Below are 21,376 nucleotides of genomic sequence, written 5' to 3'. Positions count from 1 at the left end.
ACCTAGCAGCTGAAGGCAGAAAGAGTGCTGTTGAATTTTGCAAGGACTTCCTGCTCCGTGCAGCTCCTTTCCACAGTTCTTGATGACAAGCCACCAAAGGAGTAAAGAAATAGTAGAAACCACACCACTAAGATGAAAGACAACAGCACTCATCCACTCTCTGCTAGAGGTCTATTCTGAAGCAATTATGGCACCTGAGATCATCTTCTGACATGCACAGGGAAGACCGTTTCATGGTAAGACCAAATGTCTCTTCTCTTGTGCAGGGAAAAGATCTCAGGTGGGACATACCAAAGCTGACCCATGTAGGGTGGGAACACTGCTGGCCTTAAAACACTATTGGTATGAGAGAACTTGCTGTAGCACTCTCCTCCCGAAAGACACCTCAGTTGACACATAGGTGTTTACCTTGTAATGTTTAATGAATGTATTAGTAGTGGCCCATGTAGCTGCTCTGCAAATCTCTACCAGAGAGGTGTTGCATGAGAATGCTGCTGATGTGCTGCCATCGTCGTGGAGAGGGTTATTATCCTGGCCGGGCAGGCCAGTCGCAGGGAAGCATACACTAGGGTGATACATGCTTTGATCCACCTAGCTAGCATAGGAAGAGAAACCTTATTCCCTAATGATGCTGGGTGAAAGGACACAAACAAACTATCTGTTTTGCATATGGATTTTGTTTTAGAAATATATCCCTTTAGGGCTCTCCTCACGTCAAGTGAATGCCATGCTTTCTCTGTAAGGTAACTAGGACGAGGACAGAAGGAAGGAAGCACCAGCTCGTGCTGACAATGAAAGACAGACAGTACTTTAGGATGAAAGGGACAGTGTGGGGGACTATGCTATCCTTATGGAACACACAGAAATGCATATTCACAGAGAGGGCATTCAGCTCAGACATTCTACGGGCCGAAGTAATGGCCACAAGGAACAAGACCTTAAAGGATAGCAGATGAAGAGATATTTGACTTAGAGGTTCAAACGGGGGCTTTTGTAGGGCTGTTAACACTTCGTGTAGGTCCCAAGTCAGGTAGTGATGAACCATGGGTGGCACTGATATAGTTGCCCCACAAAGGGCGCTTGAGGAAAGGGTGAGATCCCAGTGGGTTGTCTGGGGATCTGGACAGGATAGCCAATAATGCCGAAGCCTGGGGCCTCAGGATGTTTGGCCTGAGACCCAATGATAAGCCATCTTGTAGGAAGGAGAGGATTTCGTTGATACCTGCTTTCTTTGGAAGTATCTTTTTCCTCTGTGACCAAGCTGAGAAGGCCTTCCATGTACCCTCATATATCCTAACAGTGGAAGGACATCTAGAGGCCATCATTGTTTCCACTACTTGAGACTGAATGCCTCTCTTCAAGAAACATCTCCTCTCAACCTCTAGACATGAAGCACCAACCATCCTGAGTCTGGGTAGAGAAGCTGTCCCTGAGACAACAGATCTTCTCTGAGGGGAATTTGTCACAGAGGGTCGACCAATAGCTCGAGGAGTTCCAGAAACCAGGGTCTCCTTGGCCACCAAGGGGTTATCAGTAGAACTGTTGCCCTTTAGACTCAGATCTTTTTGATGACCCTGGGAATAATCTGAAGTGGTGGGAAAGCATACAACTGACCTCGAGGCCACTGGGATGTCAGGGCATCTATTCCTTCTGCCTCTGGCATCATGTACCTGGAGAATAATCTCTTTACCTGGCAGTTGAGATGGGTGGCAAAGATGCCCACTTTGACTCTGCTGAAGCATGTCACTATCTCCTGAAAGGCCATCAGGTGAAGCTTCCATTCTCCCTGATGTACTTTCTCTCAGCTCAACCAGTCCACTTTCCCATTGTCGTCCTCTCTGAGGTATTCTGCCAGGATTGAGTCCACATTTGTTTCCGTCCACTGAAAAAGGAGAGAAGCTTCTTTCTGGAGGTGGGGGGAGCGCGTGCCTCCCCGACGGTTCAAATGAGCTTTGGCTGACACATTGTCTGTTCTGACCAGCACCGCCCCAACTGCCTGAATTCTGCGAAGTACCTCAGGGCCAGACGAATTGCCCAAAGTTCCAGAAGACTGATAGGAAGTGTGGATTTCTGTGGTGACCATGTCCTTGTCCCACTTGGCCTTTGCAGATGGCTCCCCAGCCCATTAGGCTGGTGTCTGACGTGATCAGAGTTCATGGGGAATCCTGGAATGGCACTCCCTTTAGCAGATTGGGTTCATGTGCCCACCACAGCAGGGACTGATGGACCACTGGTGACAGTGCCACTCTGTGGTGGTGCCTGGTTGCTATCTCACTTTGGAAAGGTAATAGCACCCACTGGAGGGGATGAGAGTGATGATGCACTAATGGAGTCATCTGGAAGGTTGACACCATCAATCCCAGAATAGCTGCCAGTTGCATAAGGTTTGCTGAAGGGGAAGACAGAAGATGTGACACTGCTGTGCTTATCTTATTTTCCCTGTCTTGTGCCAACCTTATGATTCCTTGCTGCAAGTTTATAGTAGCTTCCAGATGTACTATACAGCGGGATGGAAATAGCTGGTTCTTGGCTTCGTTGATTAGGAAACCATGGTCCTTCAGGCAGGCCAAGGTGACATGCAGATATTCCCAGGCCTTGTGTAGCGATGGGGACCAGTTCAGAAAGTCATCCAGGTAGAGGAAGCCGTGGACTCTGTGTCCTGAGGTGTGCCACTAGGGCAACCACGATATTCGTGAATACCCTAGGGGCCGATGACAGGCCAAAAGGCATAACCCTGTACTGGAAGTGGTCCTCACCAACCACAAACCTGAGGTAGAGCCTGTGAGGTGGAAAAATAGGGACGTGGAAGTAGGTCTCCTTCAGGTTAATTGAAGTGAGATAATCTCTCTTTCTTAAGGCCTTTCTGATTGATAGCAAGGTGTCCATACAAAACTTGTGGTACTTTATGTACTCATTCAGGTTCTTCAGGTTGAGTATCGCCCTGAACAAGCCGTCTTTTTTCCTGATGGTGAAGAAGAGTGAGTAGTTTCCCTCAAATCTCTCCCCTGTCGGGACGGGTTCTACTGCTGCAATTTGTAGTAGATGGGAGATCACTTGTAGGACTCTTTCCCTTTTGTCTGGAGACACCGAGAGGGGGAATGGAATGAATCTTGCCAGGGGGGAATGTGAACTCCAACCGCAAGTCATACTGGAGGGTGTGTAGCACCCATTGGTCCGATGATGTTACCCTCCATCGATGGGCAGTGTTGGAGGCAGCCTCCCACCACAGGAGTGTTGGCATCAGAACTTATGCTTATTCCCTCGCGATTGGGATCTTAACCCCAATCAGTTGGGGAAGTGTTGTTGGCCCTTAGTCTGGATGCTTTGTCTATTCCAGAAAGGATGGCTGGCATGGGCATCCTTTGCCCTTCCCGATGTCCTGGAGCCATGAAAGGACTGCGATGTCAGATGTGGGTGGAATGATCTCCGAAAGGATCTTCTGTCATCCCTTTTCCTGGTGGAAGGCATTGACTTTTTCTTTCCTTAGATTCCAAGGTACCTGTTAGGGCATCATCAGCTTGCCTCCCCCATAGGGTTCTGAAGTGAGATTAGAGCAGGCTGTGGTGTCAGCCTCCCAATGGTGTACCCACAGGGTCTTTCAAGTGAAAATGCCCGCTGCCAACGACCTTGCTGAAAACTGCATGGCATCTATTGATCCATCTGCCATGAAGGTCACTACCTGAGAAATTTTTAGAAGAGACTTGTGGGTTTGTGCCGGATCCTGCTGTGGACCATCCAGCAGGTCCTGCAACCAGAGAAGGGAAGCTATTGCAAACATCGAGGAAGCTAATGCTGCCCGGATGGAAAGGGCATTAGCCTTGTGGATCCTCCTGAGGCCCTGATCCATTTTGAGTTCTGTCTCATCCTTGAAGTGGGCATCTGAGTCCTTTGGGTTCAAGGATGGATTCAGCAAATTCACTATGGGAGCGTCTACCAGTGGGATTTTCAGCTGGTCCATGATGTGCTGCTCCAGCGTACTGTATTTGTTAGCAACTGGAAATGACTTCTTCAGGAAATGACTTCTTTAATTGTAATGAGATGTCAAATTTGAACTTGAACATTTTGGGTAGTAGTGAAGGAAGTTTTAGCACCCTTAACTTGAGTTTCGGGTCTGGACACACCGCTGAAACCCTAGATGCTCAGGGGGCTGGAGGAACTTCCGGGGAATTTAGACTGAGGGCTTCCATCACCTTGCACAGGAGGAGAAGGAAGTGAGCTTCCTGAAAAATCCTATTGGTTGAAATCTCTGCAGATTCCGAGTCCCCACTCCATTCTTCTTTGTCAAGGATGACTAGCTCAGTGTCTGGGTTGACAGATGTATCATCTGGAGGTTGAGGGTGCCAACTCTGGGCGGTGGCATAAGGGTCTGATGATGTGCAGTTCAGGGGTGGCTGCGTGTTTGAAGATGAGCGGGCTATGGAGGAACCCTGCACCACTTGCACCCTATATGGTGCCTGAGTGGGTGCTGGTGCCACTGTGTCCTGTGGGAGATGCCATGTGGGAGCTGAAGAGGCAGATAGGTCTCTGACTAGGTCCATCAAAAGAGAATCCCTTAGCTGGTCCTTTAATTGTTGTGGCATGTGAGCTGACATTTGCAACTGGAGAGGCTGGACATGAGAACAACAGGCTGGTGCACCCTGCCTTGCAGTTGGTGAGCATGGGGAGAAGAGGGGGGATTTGGACATTTCCCCCCCGCCTCTTGCAAGGGTTGATGAGACTCAGGTGCCTCAAGAAAATCTGTAAATGCCTCAGGAGAAGAACTTGCAGAGAAAATGGAATCCAAGCAAGGGTGAGCCTGAGTGCCTTCTTCCTCAGATGAGGATTCTTGGTCTCTCCGTGTTCTGCAGGTGGTGCTGCGAGAGTCCTTCCCTACAGCTCCCTTCTGGTTATCCGGGCCTTGTCAGTTCTGACTGACTCACCTGATAACTTTAGGCGCCATGCCTTCCAGAGCCATCCTGCCCGCCAAAACATGTGCCTCAGCCACCTCTTGCCTGCTGGTAGACAGGCAGGCCATCACTGCCTCCGCCTGCACATCCATGGTAAATGAAGGCCCTGAGGCCTGTCTTGGTAATGGTGCTGGCGCTGTGTCTGGTCTGGGCAGAGGCGGGAGTGGTTTCAGCCTCTTTGTGGGATTCTCCAATTTGTGGGTTGTTTTCCCCATGGGAGCAACTGCGCTCCGGGACTTACAGGGGCCGCGATGGCAGCTATACATTACCAGTGGGGGGAGGGGAGTGAGAAGGCAATCCCCGTGAAGCTGGAGAGTCTCCGCCATGGCAGGAGTGAAAAAAATGTGGCTGGTTGCAGTGGGAGAGGCCAATTCTCTTGAGCGGCGCGCTCTAGGTGACACCACTGCTTGTGCAGTGGGAGGTACTGAGGCCACTAAGGCGCTTGCCGCTGAGGCCCCAATGAAGGCTGGAATGAGCTGCGAGTCTAGTGAAGGGGGGGTGTCAGCTAGCAAGGGGTGAAAGACGTCCCAGTTCTGAGGTGAGGACACCCCCTTTGCAGATGGCTCCACACCATCGTGAGGTCTCCAGGAGCGGGGGGAAACAAAAAAAAACACACAAAGGAAGGGAGACAGTGAAAGGGAGCACCAGCAGGAAAAAGGGGAAGCAGAACAACTAGAGGAAGTAACACAAACACAAACACAAAAGGTGTGAACCAATGGAGCAGAGAGAGGGGTCAACTATTCTTGGTGAAGGCAGAAAGAGAACCGTGGAAAGGAGCTGCACAGAGCAGGCAGTCCTTGTAAAATTTAAGGGTTCCTGCTGGAAGGAAGGGCGGGATATAAATCAAATAATAAATAAATAAATAAATTCAACAGCACTCTGTCTTCAACGGCTAGGTGGAGCTAGCTACCCACCTGAGACCATCTTTTCCATGCACAGCTATGTCAAAGTTTTCACTACTGTAAAATATCAAAGGGGCTACTGGCCTCCCGAGGGCTGGGGTGCATGCCACTATTTCCCTCACAACTGACATTAAAAATATGAAATTTTAAAACCAGAATCATTCCTGTATCTCAAATAGGAGCAAAGTTACAGAGGGGAACAATGTCTCAGTTTTCAGTATTATAAAATATCAAAGGGATGTACTGCACCCACCCACCCAGGAGGGTGACGGTGTGGCACTGCTTGAATTTCTCTAATCCTCTTTTAATGCCATCCAAGTTGATGCCCATCAGTGCCTCTTGTGGGAGCAAAGTCCATAGCTTAAATATATGCTGTGTGAAGAAGTATTTTCTTTTTGTCTGTCCTGAATCTTCCAACATTCAGCTTTATTGGATGTCCCCAAGTTCTACAGTTAATGTCCTTCCTTCTCCAGTCTTCCTTCTAGGTCATCCTTCCCTCCTCTAAATACTTCCCACCTCTTGCTTCCCCGTTCTCCAAGTCTTAGCACAACTGCTCTCTCTTTAATTGTTTTGGAATGTGGTTCCTGCAACCAATGAGTGGTTTGGCTGACTGTTTCGTCCCACTCCTGATCTGTTCCGTGCACCTTTCCTGCCCAGGCCCTGATATCATTCTTCAAGGCATTCATTGAGTGCCACCTCAAAGGGAGGTTGGGGGTGGCTACAAAAGAATGGACCTTCTAAGTATTAGCTCCCCATTTATGGAATGGTCTCCCCAGAGAGACCTGCCTGGTGCCAATCTTGTCATCATTTCAGTGCCAGGTAGCACCAGTAATATGATACTGCATTGTTAAAATCTATTTTATTGTATCTTTTACTTTGGTTGTAAACCATGTTGGGACTTTAGTGGGAAGTGATGTACAAATTCAATAAACCTTACCTATGAAAGTGCTTGTTTTTTTTTTAAAGCTCTCTTCCCTACCCGACCCATTTAAAAATCTGATGTACTCCTGCAATTCTCAGGGTTCCCCCAAGCATGTAGATACCTCCCTCTTGTTTATGGATGGCACATCCTATTCGCACACCCTGCCCAATATTAGGAGTGATCAGCCATTTATGGAAGTCAGTGCTAAACGATCATTTGGTTTCTGCTGAAGCAACCATGATTTTTGTCTTCTTGCTGCTGAAAACATACCACTTTTAGACTTTGTTAATAAAAAGAGCATTTCAAGTAGTATGTTTTTGGCAAGTCAAAACAAACTGAAATTAAATACCATGCCAATGATTTTTTTCCTTCGATGCATCACATAACCAATATTCAAAACCCACATAATCTACAATCCTCCTCCATGGATTCTTTTTGGAAAAACAGACCATGGAAGGCCATCCACGTAAGAGACTTTCCTACAGGAAAGGACTCAAGTAATAATGTTGCCATCTAAAGCTTTTTCAAAAATGGTTCAAAGTGGGGTAATGGTAATTATTGAGGCTCAAGCCCCAACTGCAAGAAACAAGTGTATCAGGTTACTATGCAGAGAACAAAAACCAACCGAGAGCACTAATTAAGAGGATGCGATCCACTCTCTGATGTTAATATAACCTAAACAATAGTTCAAGATATATTCTAAAAATGCCACAAATGTTCTGATCATGCATCTACCTACCTCAATGCACTGCTTGATCCAAAAGTGGTTTCCCATGGCTTCCCAGTTTTGAGAACAGGTGATGTAAAGCAGGCGCTCGTAGACACGGCGCTTCATGGAATTGTCAAAAACCTCAAAAAATTTGGCTCTGATGAGCGGCTGAGCACAACGGAGCCCCGAAAGAAAGGCTGGTTCAAGTTTTGCGGTCAGCTCACTGCCCGAAAGGTTTTCATCCCTATGAAAAAGCAGCATTTAAAATACAGCAGAGATGATTTTTGGTGACAAAAGGTAGAGGAACAATTGGACAGGAATCATGGGATGATGAAGGAAATCAGAAGGTAGAGGGTGCATCTTTAGCCAAAGTGTGCACTTTATTTCTGTATTGCTGACATACATTTTAAAGAACATGGAAAGAATTTGGGCTATTCCAGAATGCTTCACAGCTCTATTCCCAACATTGTAAGTAGACAAAAATTCCTCTTCAGGCATTCAACTGAACATGCAAGGGTTGAAAATGTAGAGGGGCGAGGCATGCATGCAAGCCCAGCCTCCAATGCCCTCACAAAAGGGGGGGCTTCTTGCACTGAGCACAAAGGTCTGAAGGAGGCTTCTAAAGACTTTCAGATGAACCTACTCATAAGCTTCTGAACAACTGGAAACTTGATTAACATAAAAAGGTCTTCAAGGAGCGCAGGACATGCGGGGACAATAAAACCAGAGGTTGCTCTCAGAGATGAAGACACCTAGGTTTTGCATCTATAATATTCTAATGAACAGGACTGTGGGTAGGCATTAGAGGAAAGGTCATAGCTTAGAGGATATGCTTTGCATGCAAAAGGACCCAGGCTCATTCCCCAGCATCTCTAGGTAGGGCTGGGAAAGACTACTATCTAAAACTCTGGAGAATCTCTGCCAATCAGTATAGACAATTCTGAGCTAGATAGATGAATGGTACAAGAAATATAACAAGTGCCTATGTATTTCCTTTTTGTAAAGGAGCATGTATTCCTTTACTTACTCTCAATGTGAACAGTGCAAAAGTTATACACACAAATAATATACATTTTAAAACTGAAGCAATTGTAGGAACAAAAATGATGTAAGATCCAAGAGCAATTTGCCCCAGTTATTCATTCTCATGTTCCAGAATCATGGGGTGGTAGCCCTTTTTTAGTTGCACACTACCCTGTATTTCAGAATTAAAGTTGGGGGAAATATCATGAGCAGCTCAGAGACCTTCAAGGTTCTCCTAGGCCAGAGAATCTAAATTCCACCTCAGATGCCACACCTGTACAATGAACACAGAGATTTGCTGAATATACACAGACCTATTTGGGTCGCCTCTGTTGCACTTGCTCTAGTGCAACCAAATACCCATATTATATTGTGCAAGGACTGCAGCCCTGGTGACATCTCCTCACAAAGGGTGAAATGGAGAGCAGGGATGTACTTTAAGCTGGAGAGCATTGTACATCCCACCATAATTTCCCCACTTGGAGCATGGTGCACATGGCTAGGTCTCACAGGCACCATGCTGGAGAAGGAGTCATCACTCAGTGGGAGAGCACCAGGTTTCCCCGGAAAAAATCCAAAGATGAATCTCTGGCAACTCTAATTAAAAGGAATTCAGGTAGCACGGTTGGAAAAGACCTTTGTTTGAGATTCTGGAAAGATGCTGCCAGTAATAGCAGGCAATACAGGCTAGATGGCCCAAGGGCACAATTCAATCTAAAGCAGAGGTTTCCAAGCTGTGGTCCATGAGTTTCATTCAGGTGGTCCACAGCACATCTACATTATTATTATTATTATTATTATTATTATTATTATTATTATTATACCCACCCTTCACTCAGAGGGCCCTGGGCAGGTGACAACAATTTTAAAACACATAATTAAACAGTTAAAAACAACCTAAACAAAGTAACAGAAAATAGGGTGGGTCCTAAAAATAGACATCTCAGGTGTCAATGGCCAGGGTAAAGAGGCATGTCTTCAGCATTCACAGGAAGTCGTATGCCAGATGCACCTTGGTGGGGAGGGAGTTCCACAGAGAATGCCCTCTCCCAGGCCACCTCTTCCCTCATCTTCCAAGGGTGGCAGAAGTACCAAATGGGCCTCCTCTGCTGATCTCAACACCCGAGAGGTCTGCAAGGAAGGAGGTCTGTTTTGCACAATATAGGAAGCTGTTTTAAAGCTGTTTTGTTTTTATTGATCTTTTAAAGATGTTTTATGATGTTTTAGTGTTTTATTGCCTGTTTGCCACCCTTGGCAATTTTTGGGACGAAGGGTGAGAGATAAATTTAATAAATAAATAAATATTTGTATTGTTTTTAACTGTATTTTATTGCTTCTTTTATTTCTTACATTGTATTTTATTGTATTACAATTTGAATTCTATTGAATGCAAATTGTAATATAAGAAAATACAAGAAAAAAAGCAATAAAAATAGTTTTAAAAAACCATGCAGCACCTAGCAAAGCACATTACAATTGCTACAACAGCCAGAAAAATCATTCAAGTAGTCCACCAAGACCATCAGCAATATTCAAGTGGTCCATAGGGGGGGAAAGTTTGAGAACTACTGGTATAAAGCATCTTAATATGTTCATACACTTTATGGAGAAGAGCTCTGGATTTAACAAATTACAAAACCCCAATTAATTCACTGTTATGAAATGAAAAATTCTGAACTCCTGTAATCCATTATTATTTGTGGTACACAATGCATGATTTGCATATAAAATGTAATGCATTGTATAGGGTACCACAGTATATATGCATTTCACTTAGCAGAAAAAGATACAAATTGACCTAGGCTTTGGAGGTATGAACATTCTATGAAACCCTGGAGAATTGTTATTTTATCCCCCACCCCACCTCCAAAAACCCTCTAATTAGCTTTAAGAGATTGATGGTATGTTATTAAGGTCATACATGGCACAAATTATGAACCAGTAAGCTGAACCGGTTGATTAATTGCTGTAATTACCTATAGACATAGTTAACAAGGTCTAAAAACTGGGCATTTAATTCAAGGTCTTCTGGAAAACGTTTTTCAATGTAGGTCATCATTTTTACTAGCAAAATGGACTTCTCTCGCAGTGTAGGTGTCTGAAAAGAAATACAACACAATTAGTTTTTCACCTTGTCTTTAAAATTGTGAAACAATATAAATACCATGTATCTTATACAATTTCCACATTTTGGTCCTAGCATGAAGTCAGAGTTGCATTCACATCATTCTCTCTATTTAGGAACACAGGAAGCTGTCTTATACCAAGTCAGGCTCACTGGTACATCTAGCTCTGTACTGTCTACAGTGACTGGTAGCAATTCTCTAAAGTTTCAGGTTGGGGTCTCTCCAAGCCTTTCCTGGAGATGCTTGGGACTGAAGCTGGGACCTTCTATATACAAAGCAGACACTGAACCACTGATCTATTTCTGATATCCAGACTACAAATACCATTGCTTACATAGTCAAAAGGGCACTACTCACACTCAAGAAGCAGGGATCAGCAGAACCGAGGGTACCACAAGGTTTACAGAAGTTAAAAAAAAAGTAGGGGAAGAAAACCTATGGGAGACCCACCACCAATGAGTGTGATGAACAGTTCTCCATCTTTTTGATCTCTCTGCAGCTTTTGATGCCATTGACATTCTCTTGTACCAACTCTGCAAGATAGGCATTGAAGGCATTGTACTTACAGGGTCAAGTCTGCACTGGTGTTCCTACTCCTACTATGTGGACTAAAGTCATCCTGTTTCACAACTGTTGGTCTCTTTCTTCCCTCAAATATTCACTTATACATCTGAGTGCACAACTAATTGTTTTTGCCTTTGATTACAAAGACATGTACTTTTTTAATGTACACACAAACCTTGGATTACATAAACACACTGCTATCACTCTTATTATTTATTTGGATTATTAACATGTTGTCCTGTATCAAAAAAGGTTTTCAAGGGCAACTCATACAATAAAGCAATTTTGTTAAAAAAACAAAAAACACAGTAACATAATAAATATAATGAAGCATTAAAATAAAATAAGATAAAAAAGCAAAAGGCAGAGGATATAAACAATGGTGCAAAGAATACAATTCAAAAGCTAGAGTAAGATTTAGGGGGTTTATGGGAGTTTAGATTGTTACGGCTGTAAAATTACAGGTATTACTGTGGAGAGCTATGTTCTTGCCTGCTTATCAAGTGAAGAATTAATGTTTAAAAAAGTCTACCAAATATTTGAAGGAACAATTATACAGCAAGATTGTCTTTGAGGCATCTTTTCTAGCCACAAAAATTCAGAATCACTTTGCCTATCGAGTCACGCAAGAGGAGGTGGAGTATCTGCTACAAAATCCCCTTTGTATGCACACAGAAGGGAGGGTGAGCATGCACCCAACATTTCAGCACAAGGGGGAAATGGAAATTTGTCTTACCGTGAATTTCTGTCTACAGGGATGATGGATGACATTCCTGATAGGCATGACACCTCCTACTGGAAGGAGCAGGCATGGTCCACTACAGCCTTTTGCCTCTTCTTCAGGGGGAGGAGTCATCCCTCTCACCAGACCGACCCTGCCTGTGGTTAGTGATGGTTGGGTCCTCTTGTTCTCTCTCAAGTATTTGTCTTTTCTTGGTTTTGTGCCTTTCCTATCATGTATTTTCTGAGTTGGTGTTTTTTACTGAGCTTCCTCCTCTCCCCCTCTGGTGTTACTACAGTTTTGGTTACACTGGATACGATTTTTTATATATATCAGTACATACTACTTTTGCCCTGTGTGTCTCATGTCTTTTTATTCCCTTCCCCCTGTTGTCCTCTTGTGGTTACAATGGGCATTTTGCCTTCATCAGAGATCCCTGTAGGGAGCTCTTCTCTTGGTTCCTGAAGGGCACGGAGCTTGGTGGGTCCCATAATAAACACTGAATGGGACTGCAATTTTGTAGCTGCCTTGTGCCATCACTTTGGAGTATTTTTTGGATCAAAATGGAGAAAAGTCCAGGAGGAAGAGAACAAGTAGTGGTCAGTGAGTTACCATTATGTTCTCTGCCTTGCTTCCACAACAATGCTAAAAAAAATGCAGCATTAAGGAAGCAAGACTTGTTATCCAAGTATAAAGGTTTATTTTAGAAAACTTTTCGGACATGTAGGAAATAGAAAACAAATGCACAGTTATAAGATGGGAGTACTCGGCTCAGTAATACTGCATGCAAGAAGGATCTTGGGATTGCTGTTGATCACAAGCTGAATATGAGCCAACAGCATGGCTGCAAAAAAGGCAATTGCTATTTTAGGCTGCATAAACAGAAGCATAGTTTCCGAATCGCGTGAAGTATTGGTTCCTCTCTATTCAGAAATGGTTAGGCGTTTCTGCCCTTGCCGACTTAATGTAATCGAATCCCTGTCCCATGTGCTCTTTACCTGTCCTCTTTATTCCACTGCCTGTACCAAGTTCCTATACCCTTTGACTGTAAATTTGCCTGGAGACACAACACTGGACAAATTGCAGTTCCTTTTATGCGGCACGGATAAATCAATATCGCTCGGGGTTGCCAAATTCCTTCACATGGCCCAATCCTCACGTAGCAAATACATGCAAATACATTTCTAATATCTTGTGTTGATAGATGTATCTGTTGTATATCTTTTTATCTTTTATTTTATCTTGCTTGTTTTAATCTTTTATATGTATAACGGGTCTATGACCGCACAATAAATTTGATTTGATTTGGTTAGGCCTCATCTTACGTACTGCATCCAGTTCTGGACACCACACTTCAAGAAGGATGCAGACAAACTGGAAAGGATTCAGAGGAGGGTAACAAGGGTGATCAGGGGACTGGAAACAAAGGAGAGACTGAAAGAACTGGGCATGTTTAGCCTTGAGAAGAGAAGACTGAGGGGAGATATGAGAGCACTCTTCAAGTACTTGAAAGGTTGTCACACAGGGGGCCAGGATCTCTTCTTGATCGTCCCAGAGTGCATGACACGGAATAATGGGCTCAAGTTAACAGGAAGCCAGATTTCAATTGAATGTCAGGAAAAATACAGTTAGAGCGGTACGACTATGTAACCAATGACCTAGGGAGGTAGTTGCCTCTTCAACACTGGAGGCCTTCAAGAGGCAGCTGGGCAGCCAACTGTCAGGTACGCTTTAATTAGGATTCCTGTATTGAGCAGAAGGTTGGATTCTATGGCCTTATAGGCCCCTTCCAACTCTACGATTCTATGATTCTACTTCCTTTTAATGGGAACATGTAAGCAAAAGCAAACTGTATTACAGGGGTGTGGGGAGACTAGATGTCCTTGGATTCCATCAGCCCCTGACAGGATGGCCAAGGGCCAGGGATGATGGGTGCTGGAGTCCAGCAACATCTGGAGGGCCTGACGTTCCCCATCCCTGTCCTGTAAGGTACTGTGTTCACTCAACTTCCTGAGTAAGCTTAGCAGTCATGGAATAAGAGAAGAGGTCTTCTTGTGGATTGGGAACTTGTTAAACAGTGGGAAGCAGACAGGAGACAAAAGACACAGTTCTCCCAATGGAGGGATGTAGAAAATGGAGTCCCCCAAGGCCCAGTATTGGGACCTGTGATTTTTAACTTGTTCATAAATGATCTAGAGTTAGGGCTGAGAAGTGAGGTGGCCAATTTTGCTGATGATACTAAATTGTTCAGGGTCATTAAAAAATACGAAAAGCTCCAAAAGGTCCTTTCCAAACTGAGTGAATGGGCAGTAAAATGGCAAATGCAATTTAATGTGATCAAGTGTAAAGTGATGCATGTTGGGTCAAAATTTTTTAATTTCACATACACATTCATGGGCTCTGCACCAGGAATGAGACGTTGGGGTCATAGTAGATAGATCGATGAAGATGTCGACCCAGTGTGCAGCAGTTGTGAAAAGGGCAAATTCCATGCTAGGGATCATTAGGAAAGATATTGAAAATAAAACTGCTAATATCATAATGCCATTGTACAAATTTATGGTATGACTGCATTTGGAATACTGTTCAGTTCTGGTCAGCTCAAAAAGGCTATTGTAGAGTTGGAAAAGGTTCAAAAAAGGGCAAGCATGATGATCAAGGGATGGAATGACTCTCCCCTATGAGGAAAGATTGCAGCATTTGAGGCTTTTTAGTTTAGAGAAAAGGTGAGTAAGAGGTGATATGATAGAGGAAATAAAATTATTCATCGCATGGAAAGAGACAATAGAGAGAAAATTTTATCCCTTTGTCATAGCATTAGAACTCATGGCTGAAAGATTCAGGACAAATAAAAGAAAGTACTTCTTCACACAGTGCATAGTTAAGCTATGGAGGCAGTGATGGTCACCAACTTGGACAGCTTTAAAAGAGGATCAGACAAATTAATGGAGGATAATGGTATCAAAGGCTAATAGCCACAATGGCTATGCTCTGCCCAAGTATGCTTCTGAATACCTGTTGCTGGAAACTGCGTGGGGTGGGGGGAGTGCCCTTGTGCTGAGGTCCAGCTTGTGGGCCTCCCATGGGCATCTAGTTGGCCACTGTGAAAACTGGATGCTGGACTAGATGTCCACTGGCCTGATCCAGCAGTCTGCTTTTATGATCTTAATGCTTTGTTTGATTATCTTTTTAAAGCTTCCCTTTCTCTAAGGAGTTCAGGATAGAGTGCATGGTTCCCTCCGAGTCATTTTTTCCTTCTACACCTTGTTGGTTCTCAAATTAGATGAGCCAACATCTTACAAGACAAAAATTCAGAAGAAAAGTTTTGTTGTACTCTATAGGGAGTTCTCTTTAGATTACCTGGTTGGCAGCCATTGGAGAGTTGCTTTTCACCCACTCTTCCACAATTTTGACCACAGCGCGAAGGATTTTGGCATCATTTGATTTCTCAATGAGAGATGTTAGAATAGCTTGGATAAAGTTTTTCCTCATTTCCATGCTCATCACAGCAAGACGAGTTTTCACCAAGTCCAAGCTCAGCATGACCAATTCACTTGTGCCAGCTACAGAAAGAATCACAATGGAACCACACAAGTTACTTGATCATGCACAAACTGATTAAGGGCTTTCACTTGCTGAATCTTCCCTAGCAACTGTCGTGACCGGTCTTCAAGTAAAAGGAAGAGTCCACTAAACCATCTCTGTGTACAACTTCTGAAAAACATTTCAGTAAAAGCTGCAAATAAATCCAAGCAAAAATATTCCTTCAAGGCTGCAATCCATCTGCCTAATCCAGAACGTCTAGAAGTAATAAGGTGACCAAATATACCTAACATTTCCATTCCATTAAGACATGGGAACCAATCAGCAGCTAACTTGTTTTGAATTTTAGTCTGTTCTGTTCCAAAATCTGAAGGCAAAAGTCTTTGAGCACACCATCTAATTCAGAGTAATGAATGCCACACGAGAAGGAACAACCAACAAATAAGGGACATAAACCTCCAAACCTCTCAAATCTATTTTTCTCATCCCCCCAACAGTCCTTCCCCATTCCTTTGAAGATTCCACCCAATGCCCAGTCTCCCCTCACATAAAAGTGGAATGTAAGTTACAAGGAAAATGTATGCAGCTTCCAGCCCAATTTCCAGTGTAATGCTAATGCAAGGGGGGGGGGAGAGAAGTGGTGGGTGAGCAGAGGATACTTAATCCCTCTCCTCCCCACTAATTCCCCTCTATATATACCCGCCCTGTCTTCAAAACTTTACTCTCTGCCAGGCTCATTATGCAGAAAAGGATCCTGGCTGAAGGGGAAGTAGCCTTGTAAGGATACTTTCAGGTGATGACCGGCAGACATGGGACTCTGCCTTCCAAATGTTCCCTGCAAATGCACACACCTGCATTCCTGTTATCTTGGCAAAGAAGGAATTGGGGATAGCATGTTTGCCAATATAGTATCTAACTCCCCCCTTGGTCTAGAACAGGGGTTCCCAAACTGTGGTTCGCAGACCACCAGTGGTCTGTAAGGTTCTCCACTTTAAATATTCATATAGATTTTAATTGTATTTTTATTGCTTCTTTTACTTCTTATATTGTATTTTATTCTATTACAATTTGAATTCTATGGAATGCAAATCACAAAACAGTAAAATACAATATAAAAAACAAAAGAAGTAATAAACATACAATTAAAAATCATACAGCATCTTAAAACAGTGCATTACAATTTCTACAACAGACAGAAAAAATAGTTTAGCGGTCCGCCAAGACCCTCGGCAATTTTCAAGTGCTCTGTGAGGAAAACGGTTTGTGAACTACTGGACTAGAAGATCAGCAACATCCACGTTCCCATGTTTTGCAAGATAGAGCATGCCTTTTTTCATGAACATTTACTTTGAACAAGATTTCTTAAATTTTAAAGAAGTTTTGGAACATGCTATAAAACTTCTAAAAGCACTCTAAGGAGCAACACTAAACATGCAGCTTAACCTTGGCAGTGGGGAGTCAGAATGTATTACCTGTGTTCGCTTCTGCTGCCCCTGCTTGGGACTGTTGGTTTAAGTGCTCCCTCATCATCTTCTGGAGAGATCGCATGAAGACTGAAATCAATCTGTCTATGTAGCTGGGATTGTTGCTACATGCAGACTTCAAAATCATTAGAGTACCTAAAATACGTGGAGACACACAAAACCTACATATTAATAAAAGTAATAAAAAAACCCAATCTGTCACTATCCCATTTTAAAGAAATCAAACTTTTTTTTACAGTAGTGGGGTAGTTCAACAATCTAACATTTTAACAATATGGGTGGATTCTGACAACCACCTTTCCTTCCATAAGAACTTAAGAAAAGTCCTGTTGAATCAGGCCAGCAGCCCATCTCTTCCAGCATCCTGTTCTCACAGTGGTCAACCAAATGACTGTGAAAAGCCCGCAAGCAGGACCTGAGTGCAATAGCACTCTCCCCTCCTGTGGTTTCCTGCAGTTTCTCACTAAAAGAGTTAAGAACTGGGCTATCAAACAGCTCTATCAAGGCATAGTTCCTTTCCAAAGACTGCCCAACTGTCTACTTCATGTCAAAGCAGACATCACTCGCACCCCAACCTTTCCCAGTGTCATGCTATAACCACTTATAGTTCTCTATCCTACCCAAAATTCATTGATTTGGTTTGAATTTCCCTTTAATTTCTTTAATCTTTTGGAATAGGGCTCTTCTACCCTTTTTGTTGTCCTCTTCTATTTCTATACAATAACTATTGTAATAGTTCTCTTTGTCTCTGCATACTAGTTGCTGTATTGCTGCATTTAGGGTACTGACTGTGTTTCTATCTCCTTTTGCTTTTGCTTTCCTTCTCTTTTTAACCATTTTAAGAGTTTCTTCCGTCATCCATTGAGGTCTTTCTCTCTTTTTAAGTAGAGGTATTGTGTTTTGCATTCTCTGATAATGTCCCTGACTGCATAGATCTTCTGGTTCTCTCTCAACTAAGTTTAAAGCCTCAAATCTGTTCCTTATTTGATCTTTATATTCTTCTGGGATGTTATTTAAATTGTATTTTGGCATTATGAGTGCTTAGTTGTTCTCCTTTAGCTTTACTCTGATTTTCGATACGATCAGTTCATGATCTGGACCGCAGTCTGCTCCTGGTCTTGTTTTTGCAGAAAGTATGGAACTTCTCCATCTTCTGTTGCCAATTATATAATCAATTTGATTCCTATACTGACCATCTGGTGATGTCCATGCGTACAGTCGTCTTTTCGGTTGCTCAAAAAATGTGTTGGCAAGAAACAATTATTGGCTTCACAGAATTCAATAAGTCTTTCTCCTGCTTCATTTCTGTCTCCTAAGCCCCATTTCCCCACAAGTCCTAGTTCTTCTCTGTTCCCTACTTTTGCATTCCAGTCCCCCATGATTATCATCATATCTTGTTTTGGTGTGTGATCAATTTCCTCCTGTACTTCTGTGTAAAATCTCTCCAATTCCTCTTCTTTTGCATTTGACATTGGAGTGTAGACTTGGATGATGGTTATGTTAATAGGTTTCCCGTTTAATCTCATTAATATCACTCACTCAGACCTTGCGTTGTAGCTCCTAATTCCAATTGCTACATCATTTCTTACTATTAAAGCAACCCCGTTTCTTCTTGATTTCTCATTTTCTGCATAAAATATTTTGTAGTTGCCTGATTGAAAATGTCCCATTCCTGTCCATTTTAATTCACTCACACCAAATATTGTAATGTTGATACATTCCATTTCTTGCTTGACAATTTCTAACTTTCCCTGGTTCATGCTTCTCACATTCCATGTTCCTATGGTGTGCGTCATACAACTCCGGACTCTCCTTTTGCATCTGTGCGCATCAGCCTCTGGGCTTCCTTTCGGCTTTGACCCAGCTGGCTCTACAGAATGTAAAAAGCCAGCAGAGTGTTATCTATGTAGCACTGTCTGCCCTCAAGCCTGTGACAGATCAAACCTCTCTGCAGTCAAAGAACAGCCCTTTAACCTCCAAGGTTCTTGCTATCAAGCCGTAACTAAGTAATTCTAAAGAAATCCCCACAAATGATTTAGACACTCCACTTTTGGTAGCCAAGAGAACCAATAACTTATTCAATTTATTTCCCCATGCCCCCTGCTCCTGTCTTTCTCTTAAATGCTTGTTATTTTGCATCCAATAAGAGTGTGTACTTGCTTACTTTGACTTGCTGGTGTGTGTGGGGGGGTTCAATAACACTGTGTACTAGCTCCAGGGGGAGCTAATCCAACAAGTGTAGGCTCTATAACCTTGGAGTGTTGTGGACAAATGATAAGAAGTATCTTTTTTGGTTAGTGTGTTCTATAGCAGAACCTGACATCTGACAAATAGGCAATTCCCAAAGTGAAATTACATCTGTCTACACAGATCACAGACTAGAATAGTGAAGGACATTTGCCATTTAAAGCAGCTAGCTCCAAGCCATTGCAATTTCAGGCCTGCAATATTGACAGAAGCAATTCCGTGGCAAGCTTAGGATAGACCCAGGTTGCAAAACTGTTTAATCATTTCAACACATCTGTGTTACCACTCTGGCTTCTTGACAAGATCCAAAGAGAAACCCATCCCCTGCCTGATTAATCAAAAAGTTTACATGTGAATAAAAGAGAAGCCTATTGCGGATTCAAAGGATTAACAGAATAAATCCAGAAGGGCCTCTGAAATAACTCTATAGTATTGGAAAACCAAAGAGCAGTACAGGTGTGATGATCATCTACAACTTAAGGCTAGCATATAATTTATTTGTTTAAATAGTGCTTTTGAAATAAAGTAGAGACTTGCAGTAGAAGATCTTGCTGGGTATTTTGACTCAATATGGGCATTTTAGCTTTTATTGCCTGTGTTATTCTTGGCTCTGTGCAGAAATTATCTTTGCCCATTCACTCACCCAGATTATCATCTTCTTTGCAACTTCTCCTTCTACTGTAGACTTCTCCTCTTGCCATCATTCCCCTGGCCGCTCGAACCACCATATCCTCTCCAACTCCATTCTTCTAGCCACCCTGCTTCTGTTGTCTTTTCATATCTCATCTTGGCCAGGGATAGTCAACCTGGTGCCCTCCAGATGTTGTTAGACTCCAGTTCCAACCAGCCTAGCAAATGGTCAGGGATGATGGGAGTTGTAGTCTTAACAGCATCTACAGGACACCATGTTGGGTATCCCTGCCTTAGGCTCTTGGTTCTTCTACCTCTCCCCCACCCCTGGGTCCTTCTGCCTGCCCTGTCCCTCTAAAGCATCAGAGCAGCTCAACCAACAGCAGTGAGGGAAGCTCAGACAATCACTACCAGACACCTCGCAAGATACCTGAATGCTATAATCCAACTGTCCCAGTCTGCGTCTGTATTAAAATTGCTTTTAATATGTTTTCTTTAATAACATGTTTTTAACTCTTTTTGTTTGTTTTTAAAGATGTTTTTAAAGTTTTTAAAAATGTTTTTAACATTGTTTTATTTTAATGTATTTTAAGGTCTTTTTAAAGTGTTTTTAGCATTTCTGTTTGCCACCCTGGGCTCCTGCTGGGAGGAAGGACGGGATATAAATCAAATAATAAATAAATAATAATAATAATAAACTGTCATCTTGACATATCATGTATTTTGTGAATGCCCATAGTTTGTCATCTGAAGTACAGTTAAGTCTTGTCATTTTATTAATTAGAGAAGTGATGCAATTCTTGACCAAATATCTGAAGAAAGAAAGAGACCACACATATATACAGAGGGAATGAATTAAGAGTAGGGAATAGTGGCAAGACACTTGTCAGCCATGCCAAGGAAAGAGGAGTTTATGGGGAATAAGTCATTTTTAAAAGCAGGGACGGTCTTGATAGAGGGACTTGGGCAGGGTGCAGGTTTGAGTAGTTCAAAAGGAACACATATTTCAGGACAAAAGGCTTAAACCATCTTTGATATGAAAATATTGGAAGCTGTTAAGCAGTTTGATGGAAAAAATAAGTATTTCATTCACTGACACTTGAGCACTGCATTCATTTAAAAACAAACACATATGGGCATGTGCACATAGAGATTCCCAAAGAGATGCCTATTTTACAAACAGCATCTGTTTTATATTTTTCTCTAGCCGTCTGCTAGAGGATCATGAATGCTCTAGCCATATTCCAATAGCCAGTAATGATACATTGTCAAACTGCAACGTTTAATGCAATCATAACACTAGAACTCGGGGACATGTTGGAAGATACCGGACAGATAAAAGAAAATACTTCTTCATAAAGCACATAGTTAGACTATGGAATTCACCCTCCCAGGAGGCAGTGATGGCTACCGACATGGATAAGACAAATTCAAGGAGGATAGGACTATCAATGGCTACTAAGCCTGGTGACTATGTTCTCTCTCTGCGGCCAAAAGCAATATGCTTCTGAATATCTGTTTCTGTATACCGCAAGATGGGAGAGTGCTATCGCACTCAG

At 43.0% G+C, this 21,376-nt stretch overlaps 1 protein-coding gene across 3 annotated transcripts in view; it reads right to left on the bottom strand.

Moving 5' to 3' along the window:
* The window catches only part of TRRAP (transformation/transcription domain associated protein), a 321,632-nt gene that overhangs the window by 162,296 nt on the left and 137,960 nt on the right, over positions 1-21,376 (bottom strand). For all 3 annotated transcript variants that reach the window (XM_061599260.1, XM_061599263.1, XM_061599262.1), the window contains exons 46-49: positions 16,929-17,075; positions 15,274-15,476; positions 10,479-10,600; positions 7,510-7,723 (exon numbers count right to left, since the gene is read on the bottom strand). In XM_061599260.1, the coding sequence (XP_061455244.1) occupies positions 7,510-7,723; positions 10,479-10,600; positions 15,274-15,476; positions 16,929-17,075 (686 nt within the window). The remainder of the gene's footprint in view (positions 1-7,509; positions 7,724-10,478; positions 10,601-15,273; positions 15,477-16,928; positions 17,076-21,376) is intronic.

The sequence above is a fragment of the Rhineura floridana genome, chromosome 17 (assembly GCF_030035675.1).
Source record: "Rhineura floridana isolate rRhiFlo1 chromosome 17, rRhiFlo1.hap2, whole genome shotgun sequence".
In the NCBI taxonomy this organism is placed as follows: domain Eukaryota; kingdom Metazoa; phylum Chordata; class Lepidosauria; order Squamata; family Rhineuridae; genus Rhineura; species Rhineura floridana.
This window is presented reverse-complemented; position numbering and strand designations above follow the sequence as displayed.